This window comes from Vanessa cardui, chromosome 12, assembly GCF_905220365.1.
Source record: "Vanessa cardui chromosome 12, ilVanCard2.1, whole genome shotgun sequence".
Classification (NCBI taxonomy): domain Eukaryota; kingdom Metazoa; phylum Arthropoda; class Insecta; order Lepidoptera; family Nymphalidae; genus Vanessa; species Vanessa cardui.
This window is the reverse complement of record NC_061134.1, coordinates 427,090-441,318: the sequence shown is the minus strand read 5'-3', so window position 1 is coordinate 441,318 and position 14,229 is coordinate 427,090. Positions and strand designations below refer to the sequence as shown.

Genomic DNA, 14,229 nt, shown 5'->3' with positions numbered 1-14,229 from the left:
TGTGGTCACGTGGTGCCACTGAAGTATCGCTTGGAAGTGGTCTTTGCATTTATTCGTATGTATTCTACCGTGTGTAATAAGCCTTATAATAGAGCTTATCAAATTACGTTAAGGATGTAGGCCTAAAGATGTCGCTAGTTGCTACAAATAAATGCCGATCACCGACTTGATCATTTTTGACAGATATACGACATAACTGCTCACAAGAAATATTTGTGACGAACGAAGTGTGATTAAATCGTGTTAAAATTATTGAAGTTTAAAAGAAACATTCCTGTATTCTTATTCCAACACGGGTAAGTCACAGAGAGTACCAAAAATACGCTGGTAATACCTTTAATATTTGAACCATATTTAGTTACAGTGACGTGATTGTTTACTACAGTGGCAACGCCTCTCGTTTTCCCACAGTTTCACGCGCATTGTCTTACGATTCACACGTGTAACTGCACGCTTTACGACCCGGTTCCGCAGACATTCCACGGTTACACAGTTACAGTTAGATCGATGAGTGTCACAGAACGATAGCACCGCGGCTTGTGACTCACATCTGTGATTGATTTTCCGCGAATTTCCCTCGAAGTTTATGAGGAAAGTTAGTACTTCTCAGTTCATGTATGGTAACATACTTGAAAACCTGAGATTCTGTACCAAAAGAGCGTCTTGTTCATCTTTGTCTGGTGGTAAATTAGTTCAGTGATAACATAGAATGAAAATGCTTGAGGATTATGTCTCCTGCTTTCAGGAGTCAGTAATTCCTTAGTTATGTTCTCTGCTATAACTTATGAGCTATCATCAAAATTTTTGGAAGAATATAAGGTGAGAATATGAAACACTTCATTTTAATTAGCAATTTTTTTTTAAATCTTAATACTTTTTCCACTTATATCAATGTTCAATGAAAGTGTGTTTACATAATAGTTTTGTCACGCTACAGTGAGCCTTGATTAAACATAATTAGTTTGGTATCTGCAGATCTTAATTTTTCGTACCTGTATAACATTGTAACAAGATCGACTGCATTTACAATAAAAATAAATACTGTAGCAAGTATATTAATTTAAATAGAGCTTTAATATTGTATTCCACTTTGTTAAGACTTAATGTAATTTAATTACTTGTTTTACGCTGCTTTAATTTACATAAATTTATAGTAACATTACATAAAAGCAAATGCTAATTTTAATAATTGTTATATGTGGATTATGTACAAATATTTTTTTACTGTATTAGTAACCACTTAATTTTTTTAAATGGAAGTTTATTAATGAGTCTATTACACTTTAGACCATATTTTTCCTATACATTTTCTTTAAATACTGTAAAACACCAATGACTAGATAAAGTCGATTCAGCTAATAATAATTTAAAAAATCCTATATGTTGAACTGACTTTGTAATATTTGCTTAGTGTTTTAGAAATCACAAAACTTCTATCACTTTAAACCTTAAAGCTAGTAGTAAAATATGTTATATTTTACATAAACAACTTCTTCTAAAATCTAGTTACTACATAATTGTCCAGGTCGAGGATATAATATAAAATAATTCTGGTATTTCCAGCATTGTTGTAGTAAATAGTTTTCATAACAATGTTACGCAGTTTCTTTTTATCGAAGTGCAATGGCTTCGGTTTCTATTTCTTAGCAACCCATCTAGAAAATATATTCTCTGTGAAACACTTGCCGTGTTACTGGTTATTTTTTCCTGAATTCTCTATTATTACGTGTTGCTGAGGCATTGACTGTCATGCTATTTGATTGATTAGAAATCTAATATTTAAAAATTTTGTATGATCATGATTCTTGCTGATAATATTCCATAAATTTAAGAACTCAAAAAATATATGTATATGCATATAACTTTCTATGAATAAGCATGGTGAAAGCAATGTAATCCATGTTAATTAAGTTGGAACAACTGACTTTCATATTCATATGGAGTTGAAGGGATAAATGTCATTTATCCATACTAATTTCTCTTTATACTTAATTTTTCTTCATAGCAACCTTTTTAAATGTGTTTTAAAACTGATTAAAACCAGTTGTTTATCAAACTGACACATTCTTTTTTCAAGTACGCTTTCACAAGTATTTTTGAATAATTATTTCATTGATAGTATAGAAGGTAAACAATATAAAAGTAAAACTACTGATACGGAATATATTCTACCAAGAAGAACCAACAACAAACTCAGTAATTGCTCTATCCCAGGATTTGAAATACAAAGTTATGTTAGTTAAATACAGTTATATAAAATGTAGCCTGCCTGAAAGTCAACAAATATTAGCACTACAATTTTTTATCATTGAAGTAATCTTGTGTTGAAATCAATAAAGTAAATAAACATTTTCCATCAAAATGTCAACAGTTTTTTTTAAATGCAATTTAGTTCTGAGCAATTTTAAAACTGACCTTGTACTGATAATCTATTGGCTTCATTTTTTTTTGCTGAAAGTTTTCATTTAAAGCTATTTAAGTTGACCTTGTAAATTCTATATGAAATGCAATATCCATGCACTGGCACTGCTTTAGTGCCAGTTAGCAGGGACATGTCAGGATAAAATCATCTATCTAAACCTTTTTCTTTTTTTTTTTTCTCCAGGCAGGATAATAAAATGTACTAGCAACAGAATCTAATATGATTCGTTATTAAATAATTATCTTTCGGCCTTGGTCCGATATTTAAATTATGAGATATATTTTGAAAAAAAAAACCATATGGAACTCCTGCTACAGAATAATAATTATTGTACAGCATTATTTACAAACTTATTGTGAGTCCATTCTTTTATAAGAGCATGATTCATGGGTAAATGAGTCAAATCTCGTGAAGGCCGACGCGGTCTAGGCTTTGAACTGTGACTAATTATTCTATTACTTGGACGTAGCCAGGATTCATAAAATCGAAAGTACTACACTAACGAACATCCGTCCTTCTTGCGGTAATTTTATTACCTAACTACAACTTGAGGTTATTGAATTTATCGACACAACCGTGTAACGAAGAGTTCGCGTGACTCTGGACACGCAGATGGCAATGCGGAATCCATATATTTCTAGGGAAATTAGTATCCTATTAGTTCATAAAACTATCTACCTATCTACTCTGAGTATCATTAAAATCAATTCAGTAATTTCCAATCGTAAATACATGAAAAAATTCAAAAAGTATTTCTCGATCTATATAATTGTCTTTCATATAGACACTGTTGTTTCCATTGAAATTAATTTAAATGCAGTATTTCATTATGTATAGAAATTTATTTTGATAAAATTTCATTCGGAATTTATAAGTAAATGTTTTCTTAGCTTGAAATAAAGAAAAACTTGAAGAATAACTCGTCTGTTAGTTGTACCTATCATTGTTTGATAACATTACTTGCAGCGGTGTATTACATCAACGGGTAACACAGAACACTGCTAAGGTTGCAAATCTGTTTAACTGTATGACGTTAGCAATTAATTATTATGAACACAGATTATAAAAACATTATGTGTATATTTTTTTTTATAATTTTCAAACATGTAACCGCGATTAGAACATGCATATTAATACAGATATGGAATTCGTTACACGGGTACATCGCGTAAGTGTTAAATTTGCAGGTGTTAAGGGTATGTACGTAATAGGCTATTTGACAATGCGAAAAATAAATTGTGAATTATTGTAATCAGTGTATATTAAGAGTTTAAAAGTGGTTATTTACTAACGAAACTTGAAAATAATACTTAATTTATTCAAAAATCAATAAATAAAAATGCATTTTTTCAAACGTTTGTCACGTGATACAAAACGCTCCTGATTGGCCGGGCTTATGATGAAGTCACTTTGTTGTAAACCTTGCTTTTCTACTATAGATATGTACCACAGATTAAAATACAGCAAAGTGACGTCACCCACCCCATTGCAGCGCCATGTTGTCCAAGTAGCGTTTTCGCTCGTTATTTAAATATGGAATTTTTAATATCATATTTTTCGGCAAATATGTATTAGAAATAAAAAAATCTACTTTTACTGGGTTCGTTAACCTCTACTAAATAATATAAAATGGATTTTAAAAACCAGTCAAATAGCCTATTCTAATAAATGTAGTAAAATTGTGTACTGCTAAGTTTGTCTTTGATAGAAGCAATTTGCCCGTCAATCCCTTGACTGATTTTGAAATAGATTATCTTTGTTTTTATAAGCAAAATAATTTCTGCTTTTTTTATAATAACGTGATTGATGCAACAACATGAACTGGCTAATTATATTGTACGAGAACATGATTTACGCTTGTCACGTCGATCAAATTTAAAGCGCAGCTACATATATAATAATAATATAGTTATTAAAATCTTACTGCGCTGCATCTTATTCTATTAGTTTGATGTATACATATATGTGTTTTAAAGTTTTTATAGTAATAAAACAGAACTATGTTTTTTTTTTCATAAATGTTATTTAACAAAATAATTTTATATTTAACCGCTCTAAATTATGCTTAAAATTAAAATCCAACAAATGTACTTGTTCTTAAATACGTACTTTGGGTTTGTATTTCTTATCAGTGAAAGAATTTCCGTAATAGTTCCATTAGTAACGGAGTCTACCGAGTTGATAAGAGAAGACCGAAGCTTACTGGTTCTTCGTAACATTAATTAGATAAATGTATATTTTCCTTGATGCCTTATGAGCCAAAACTCTGGATTTCAATCTGGGCAAGCATCAATAAGTTTTCACTTGCCTCTTTATTCTCATAACTAATATTTGGTTGGTTGGCTCGGCGTTGAAGCATAACGTCCTTCAATATTTAATTCGACTGATATCTGCCGTATGAGTATCCATCAACACACTTTGGAGCGTGGTGATATGAGCACTAAATCTTCTCCGCCATATGAGAGTAAGTCTCTTCCCAGCAATTCGATAAAAACAGAAATAATTTATGATTGTTAGGAATGTATTTTACAATACCTCATTATTTTTGTTTACGTATATCGAATTATTAATGCTATAAACATTGTTGTAGACAATTTGTATACATATATTTTAAAAAGCTTGTAATTATATGTACATAAACAATGGAAACAAAAAGTAGTTTTGCGAAAACGTGCCATGAATTAATATATTTCCCATAAAACAAAGGCCTATGCTCTCGTCGTCCATTAATTCTTTTGTTCAGTTATTTATACGTGGATTTCGATGCGATCATTACAATCAGCCACCCGGAACATTCAGATAACATATGGAATGACAAACACGCTAACTATTGTCACAATTAAAAATCATCCAGGTTAATTTCAACTTTAAACTGTACACGATAGAGTATAAAATACAACGCGTCATTAAGTAGTACACGGATGACACAGTAGTGCTGCGAATTAGCATGGGAAGTGGGTTCGTCTGGTTGATAATGAGGCTTACTATTAAATGGAATACTTCCCACAATCCGTTGCTGTTGGAAACAGTTCGCATGAAAAAGTGAATTTGTCTACGTAATGAGAATAGAATATAAATTAACGAAACGATAAAAAAATATCAGATTAAATTTATACTTGTGCACTAACCGTTTTAACTTAACTATATTTAATAACGGATTTTCTTTTGTTTAATTTTGTTTTTTGTAAGTCATGTATTTTTTGGGAATCTTTGTAATCAGTTTAGCTCAGCTCTTTGATCATCTCAAATTGTAAATATTTTTTTCTCTTAGCATATCGTACTTCACAGTCTTGTGTAATTTCAGAAGATCATGATGACAAAATAAATTCATGCTTGATAATGTTTCTCAATCTCTCGAAATGATTTCATTATTGCTTGTGATTGATCTATCTTTTCAAAAGAATTATACGTTTTTGTGGCTATATATTTAATGATGATATCCTATGACATAGCTCCTTGTTTGCGGCTAGGGTTACTCGCTGACACTTATAGTCTACACTAATCAGGGAAGGGCCAAGCTTCGCCACGAAGTATGTAACAGCTTAAAAAACTTTTCCATAAATGTACGATCACCTCGAATGCTGCTATTCAATGCTGCCATATAAGCTTAGGCTAAGGGCTCGTTTAATAATAGCAGGGCACAGGTATTGTCTTAGTGACAGATGACAATGTGCCGACGAGACGGCTCGCCCACGCTCATCCTTATTAGACGATCTTACATCGGTATTGTTAATTTAATCACGCCGTTTCACAAATATGGTTAGATTCTCTCGTTATAGCTATAACTTGTTGTTAAGAATACGAATCGTCTTAATATGTTAACTTTCAACGTTGTTTATTTTAAATTCGCATATAAGTAGTATACTGGAAATTATTCTTTGATTTCGATACGAAACTTTGTAGGCGTTGATTCGACAATCGATAGGGAATTGAGAAAAAATTCCTTTGATGAGCGAAAAGATAGGTCACGTAGAGAGAAAGAGTGCTATATATTTGAGAAGTTTCACTTCGATTACGTGATATGTATATGGCGCAAGATATTTATTAAGGTAAAAGCGAATCATTTGTAATAATAAAATTATTTGTAATTTTTATTTGTAAAAAATTGCCGCGTTAAACAATAATTGTTCAATAATTGATGTCAATCGAGATCTGTGGCATCATTTCCGCATCACATTACAAAATGAGGTTTTCAGATGGAGGAAATTAACTAAATGAAGATTTTGCTTTTATTACTACTAGAAAGTTCACGCCATTGTCTGTCGGTACCCGCGGCCGAGCAGTACCAGAGCACCTGGGAACTGTAACCATATTTGCCTTGATTGTTTGGTATACCAGTTTCACTTTATATATAGCGTATATTATATCGAATACCTACGTGTATTACTATCTAGTAGGAAAACTCCTCTAAATAAAAGAATTGTCGATATGAAATACAGTAAGCTTTTTAGACGCACAATAAGTTTATCTGAAAATGTTAAATGATTGTAACATATATTCTTATGTTTATCGTTGTGTTATTTCAGTGCACGCGATTGCTGGGCTCCGCGATGTCGAAGAAGCCGGCGGCGCAGCCCACGCTGCACAAGGTGATCATGGTGGGCTCCGGTGGCGTGGGCAAGTCGGCGCTTACGCTGCAGTTCATGTACGATGAGTTCGTCGAGGACTACGAGCCGACCAAAGCTGATAGCTACAGGAAAAAGGTACACCTTTACCTACCTTGGTTATACATTGGTTGTATTAGAGATGATTGTTGGTTCCAAATAGAACAAGCAGCGTACAGTTTATATCTGCTTGGTTTGTGGTTACGGTCTTATTTGTTGAATGCGATGGTAAAAAATCAGGAAACCTGCTTGTGAAATTCTATCAAATATCAACTATCCTCTAGTCACTAAATCCATACCACTAGAGTCTATGGTGTCTAGTGATGTCTAGTGGATCTAAACATTTTTAGAAGGAGTGAGTCATGTTTACTTGGAGTAGTGGTACATAAACAAAGATAAAATATTGTTCTGTTACCTAAAAGGTGCACTATATTTTAAGGATATATAATTAAACTTATTTTGTTGTCAAAAAAGTAGTACAAGGGCACTTGAAAACTTTTGTTGTAAAAATATCCGAAATTATCAACTGCTCGACACTGCTATGTTTTAAGCGTTTACGCAAACGCCAACAATATCTGTATGAAGTTTAACTCCACCGGATGAATGAAGCGTGAAGTATGATTAAACGTGGAAAATATTACAATATTTGTTGTAACGTGTCGTATGTACGTGTCTAACATATGAGATTAAAGCATAGTCCTATGTTTCTTCAACGGTATTTTTATTCTTAATGAGCCACTACTACATAATATAATGCCACAACTGAAGTGTTATCTCCGATAAACCACAATCCTTCCATCTAACTTTATGATTCAGTAGAGTAATTTAACTTTGATGTTACGTTAATAAGTAAAACCCGTCCTTTTTGAGAAATCAACATTTGGACATGTATTTTAGTTTCATCCACACCACGCAGATATCCCAAAAAACCAAAACATCGGAATTTATTTCCTACCTCTCACGACCACTCAATAGAAGCAGCATTCGCTGCAGTTTTTAGTATGATTCGAATACCTGCAAGAAAAAGATCCTACTTCCTTAAAGGCCGACTCCGCAATTGCGGTATTGCATATTTTCTTGGGCGTTCGTAGTCGTTTTCATGAAGATCTTGGTCGTTTGTCATATATTCCAAAAAAATGGACATATCTCCGGGTTATGATATTGATTTGATGATTTATTCAGGATTATACTTGCGTAAACGTACAAAGGTTGTATCGACATATTATGCACATGAATAGGATGTTTAAATGTTGTACAAAACAATTGACATGAGATACTTTTTTTAATTAGCATTGCATTTGTATAAATGTCAATTGTAGCATTTGTAATCGATATGGGAATATTGTAGATTATTATTGCAAGCGGTAAATCATACTCGGCCTCGAGACGTCGGGAATCTGATACACTTTTCATGTTCACGCTTCATATTGTGAGTTATTCGTAATACTTCATTAAATGTAGATCTACGCGCTTGATTACAAGAAGCATTGTAGGTATACGAAATATGTATTTAATAACAACGAGTCAGGAGGTTCGGTAAACAAAGAAATGACGATTGATGACGAAATAAGTAACTTTTTATAGGTGAAGGTAATTTCGTACTATCAGTATTTTGGTATTTAGTACAAATTCCAATGGTCTTATCGACCTTGAGAAGTTTCTTAAATAGCCGCGAATTTGTTTATTTTTAATCTGTAGCTAGTAGTAGCTTTTAGCTACGTGGTATTTTATTTGTAGTGTTTATGTTATTTATTAATACTCTCAAAATTTAATGACGGAAATGTCTGATTTAATTCGTGCGTTATTGATCTAGATCGTTAAGTGAGACCTATAAGGTTCGTGCGTGTGTTGTTTTATGGATAATTTTATATGTAAGGTGGACGGCGGACGCAAATGCGTCATTTTAAGAGGCCATCACTGCACATAATGACTTCTCGCAGAAAAAAATATTTATCTGAATTGTCCATTGCTAATGCGCCAAAAACTTTGGGAACTAAGCTGTTATGGCCCTATTATCTATAATTAGATTAGTTTACCTTTTGATGGTGAAGTATTTGATGCCTGAGAAAACTGATACTATCTAGATGGCCTCGCACAAAGGACTACCATCAAGCTACTAAATTGTCAAGGCAATCTAATTAGCAAATTAATGTTTTAGTAAACGATTACAGGTCGTACTAGACGGCGAGGAGGTGCAGATAGACATCCTCGATACAGCGGGGCAAGAGGACTACGCCGCCATACGGGACAATTATTTCCGTTCTGGGGAGGGCTTCCTCTGTGTGTTCTCTATCACTGAGCCGGAGAGCTTCGACGCCACGCAGGAGTTCAGGTACAAGATCGATAGGTCTTATGTAACAATTGTCCATCGTTATTTCTATTTTGGATGTTAACATTCTGGGAAATCATTTTAAACCACTAGAAATTCACCATTGCCAAGAATATAGGCGTAGTTGAAATGTCGTATAGTTAAAGTTAGGCAGTTGCCTGCAGACAGCGGTTGTACCATGTAGCCAGTACCTCATTTGGTTGTCATTGTTGACCCGGGAATTGCATCGTACGTTTGTGTGCCATAATGTAAATAGTCCCCCGCTAAGAGTGCAAACGGTCCGCAGGGAGCAGATCCTGCGGGTGAAGAACGACGAGAACATCCCGTTCCTGCTGGTGGGCAACAAGTCGGACCTGGGCGACAAGCGGCGCGTGCCGCTGGACGCGTGCCGCGAGCGCGCGCAGCTGTGGCAGGTGCCCTACGTCGAGACCTCGGCCAAGACGCGCGACAACGTCGACAAGGTAGGCCCCGCGAACACTCGCGCGGTGGTGGTGGGTCGCCCGCTGGCTGTGTCGTGTGCGTGTCGGTGGCTGATCTCGTGTCTTGTTCCCAAGGTGTTCTTTGACCTGATGCGCGAGATCCGCTCGCGCAAGTCGGACGACAGTCGCGCGACCAACGGTGACGTCAAGAGGACGAAGCGCAGGAAAATCAAATGCAACATTTTGTAGGGCGGCGCCCGAGCGGAGTCGCGGGGCCGCGCCCCCCGCGCGCCCTAACGGTGTGCTCTGCGGCGACCGCCCCTGGTGCTGGAGGGTCGCGTCGGGTAAGGTTCATAATGCCGCTCGGAGCCGTGCCGGGCGCATTATGAACGGGATCCGAAGCAATGTTTGTTACAACATCGCGCTTGCATGTTACTTTACGGTGATGTCGTTCTATATCGAAATAGACTTCGATTTTTTATTCACACGGTACACCAGACTATAAAGAGTCCATTTTGTATGTAAACAATAGTTTTATTCACAGTTCTGAAAGATCTCGCCGCAATGTAATGGCCTTAAAATGATTCGAATTATTAATCTCAATTTACATGTAATTTTCTACTTTGTATGAAAGTAGTGTCATGTCGTGGTCACCGGAGTGTCCTGCGGACGGTACTCGTTCGTTAAGCCCACAGAACATGTTTCGATTCTATTATACTTAACGTTTAAGTGCTATACTTGTTTTGTAAAGCTGTCATGTATTGAAGTTTAGTGTTTAAAGAAACTTAAATTGCTGAAACGAAAGAGTTATAATATATTTTTCTAAAAAGATTTGTAGAAAAAAAAATGTAACTTGTTTTACTCATATGGTTTTTAGTACCAGAAAAACATGCCAAATTTTTTAAACATTTTGTCAATCAATATGCGAACCCAACGAAATCGCCAGTGAACTTTATCGTTTCTGTAAACACTAAACAGTTTGTGCACTGCTCACAGATTGATGGTTTATTATAATTTATTGCTTCAACTATTTAGAATTTTGGCTTCATTACACGAATACCGCGTATTCGTGCGCAGAGTGCGGGCTCGTGCGGGCGACAGTGCCAACATAGCTTCCAGCATTGCTTCGAGCATTCACATTCTTTAAAAATATTGTTTTGTTGTAGTGGAGCCATTATATTATAATTTCCTTTGATTATGTTATTGCATTTGTGGTATCCTTTAATCGTCGCTTAATTATATAATAGATGTAAATGTTGTGTGTGTGTGTGTGCGTGCGCACGACGCGCCGGCCATTTTGAATACTTCGAGCTGCGATCGCTCGCACAATCGTCAGTGCGGTTGAGTGATAGTTTTGTATTACGAACCTTTATATAATAAATATTTAGTTTAAATTTAATTTTAAACATTTTGTGTTCCAAATTATGAACTGAAATACTTTAAGCGATATGATTTTATCGTTAGTAATTAAATGTAAATGTGAATGGAATGAAAACTTTCGCTGGATTTACATTAGGATGAAGTACTCGTAGTTATTTTTAAGATTAAAACAAGATTATTATTTATTGTATTTATAAAATGACGGGACACAAAATTAATTTTATTCTCTATTAGAAAACTTTGTACGTGAATTGTACGCATTTTGTCTGATATTTGGCTTCATTAAAATTACACGAACAATTGTTTAATCTTGTCTGTCTATAATATATATGTATATACATATAAAACATACCCTTGATATAATAATTGTGTATAAATAGAATACTAATCAGAAGGTCCAGTCTGCAAAGGCTGAAACTGCCAAAACATACTCTAATGTAATCGGATAAAGTTTATTCTCCTTCAACCCAACGCGTATCGAAAGTTCATTCATGAATCACGAAATATGTATTCCTCACTTGGACAGATGTAAAGTAAGACAATTGTTAGGAGTGCGTTTGGAGGTTTTGTATATTGTATAGTACGTGGCTGATTTTACACTTGTGGCCCTATTCTTTGATAGACTCGAATTAATTAATCAAGGCATTTTAATTATAGAGATCATGTACGGTAACTAATAAATTAAAACCGATACAATTCAGGCTTAGTCGTAGTTGAAATATCTCAACGGTTCTATGTACAGTAATATCAACCTTAAGTTATTACAATAAAGTTCAAATAACGATAACATTATTGATTTTATTTGTCATTTGGTCTAATCGACAAGTGTAAATGAAGCTGTCTCTCAAAGTAAAGACTCGACGGTGTTAAATAGATTCCTAAAGATACTTAAATAATTCGTCGCTAGATGTCCTATAGGTTACTTAGATGTATGGAATACCAAAATGTATGTATGCGATGTATATCAGACTCCCACAGATAATTTATAATGAAAAGACAAGCAAAAATTATACTGATTTGCAAGAGTCTGTGTATTATTTACCTGTTTCAAGATTTATTTCGTTATTTCTTGTAAAGAGTCAATACAATTATGATATTTATTTAATTCACAAATATATACTTATTTGGTAATTTATTTGGTGAAGGTCTACAGGAAAATATTTAAGTTACTAAATTAATTCATGTTGAATATTTTATGTTGCTCTTGTTCTGGCAAATATTTTCCCGCCAATGTATTTACATTGATTTATCTTTTAGGCAAAGGCAAATCGACAGTGCAGCCTAAGACTAACTAAAAAAAGAAGAAATTCAATGTTATCTGAACTTGCGTCGTGTTACACGACATTATTTTAAATTTGACATTCCTTATTATTTTCTATATATTTTTTAATATTTATTTGCTTATTTAGAAAAAGCGAGCACGGTATAAGCCTTGAATAGAAACTCAATTAGTGTAACAATCGGGCCTTTTGCGCCTCGGTAATAATCTATTTTCTAAACAGTCAGACACTAAAAGTCTTCCTCATGTAGTTATAGCTTATTTCGAAGACTGATTCAAACATTAAATTTACACATTCGATTTGCTCATAGATTTGCTATATAACGCACCGCAAATAGTTCCCGATTATTGTATATTTATTTATAAACGCTGTTACACTTCACAACTTCACATTCATTTATTCTGTCAACAACTTAGCGGACATACATAGGACTCGACCATCTCGATGTGACGGCAATTTCAGGTTAAAGTTGTTTATCTATATCCACCGCTCCTGTCATCAGAGTACGTTACAGCACGTCGATATTTATGAGGAATTAAAGTGTTTAATCTGGTTTTATTTATTGGGAGCATAATGAAGGCTATTATGAATAAAAAGAAGCTGCCCGGCAGGCAGACACGACGTAGGCTCTCACGCCGGCCGCCCTTGTCCGCAGGCGTTTCTGTCGCTGATCCGCGCTATGTCGGCGCAGAAGCGCGGCGCCGCCCCGTCGCCCGACGCGCCGGCGCGCCGCCGCTGCGCCGCGCCCTGCTGCGCGCTCGTGTAGTCGGCGCCGCCCGCAGCCGCCCGCAACGTGCACGACGCGACGCTTTCCTTTTAAACATTACTTCCGCACAAGCTGATTTCTGTACATTTGTATTGTTATAATGTCTTTATATATATTCCTGCATGTTACGCTATTACTACGCAATCGATGCGATTTTGTTATGTAATAATTTAAAGTCCAGTGTCAGAGACCTCGTAAGTTACTATAAAATGTTATTACTTGTGTACGTTATTGTTTAAGTTACGGCTAATGATTATAAATTAAAATTGACGTTTGCAGTAAATTTTTATTATATATTTGTTACTAACAATACTTTTTGGAAAACATTGTACACGTATTCTTTTTGGAACTATTTTTTTATACGCAACAAATATTATATCGTCTTTATAGCTCAAAGGTAGTATTGTAGTAAACGTAAATATTATATAGTTTATTGACGGTAACTCAATATTATACACACATATATACGGATAACATATATTGCTCAACAAGTAGCGTACCGTGTATTTTCAGACACAAAACTCATTATTGTAGAATTAACGCTGGCTTTACACATCTATTCACTGAGAATAAATGGTCAGTGCTACGATGTCTGCGGAGACTGATTTTGTCTATTTAGCCTGTACACTTGTCTATAATCCATGCGATCTATTTCAATAAATGCACTGCGTTTAGCCATTTATGAATTTCTTTTATAAGTTCAGTTGACATATGTATTTATGAAATAATATATTTTATTGTGTTGACCTGATGTAATTCTAAATCTATAACGCACTTTAAACATATATGACGTGATTATTTCAAGTTCACTTAAAATCTCAGACTGATATAGTAATGTGTATCACTGCCATTTAACAGGAAGACTTACATTTTTCCGTATATATTATTCTAATTTGGGTCGTGAATAAAGTCATGAGTAAAAAACACGCCCATTGGTCGACTGTTGCGTCACCGGCCTCCACCGACCAATGAGCATTCAGATAAACGTCGAATTAGTCTTTGAACCGGCGTTAGGAAACTAATAATTTT

The 14,229-nt window shown here is 34.7% G+C and overlaps 1 protein-coding gene across 3 annotated transcripts; it reads left to right on the top strand.

Moving 5' to 3' along the window:
- Positions 1 to 122: 122 nt before the first annotated feature.
- On the top strand, positions 123 to 13,878 carry LOC124534295 (ras-related protein Ral-a). Of its 3 annotated transcripts, none has more exons than XM_047110053.1 (5): positions 123 to 296; positions 6,949 to 7,125; positions 9,198 to 9,358; positions 9,642 to 9,816; positions 9,910 to 12,179. In XM_047110053.1, the coding sequence occupies exons 2-5, from the start codon at positions 6,973 to 6,975 to the stop codon at positions 10,021 to 10,023; spliced, it is 603 nt and encodes a 200-aa protein (XP_046966009.1). In that variant the 5' UTR covers positions 123 to 296; positions 6,949 to 6,972; the 3' UTR covers positions 10,024 to 12,179. The 3 variants fall into 3 exon arrangements, with proteins under 3 accessions (XP_046966009.1, XP_046966008.1, XP_046966007.1); XM_047110052.1 differs by lacking the exons at positions 123 to 296; positions 9,910 to 12,179 and adding exons at positions 401 to 819; positions 13,090 to 13,878; XM_047110051.1 differs by lacking the exon at positions 123 to 296 and adding an exon at positions 402 to 819.
- The last annotated feature ends 351 nt before the right edge of the window (positions 13,879 to 14,229 follow it).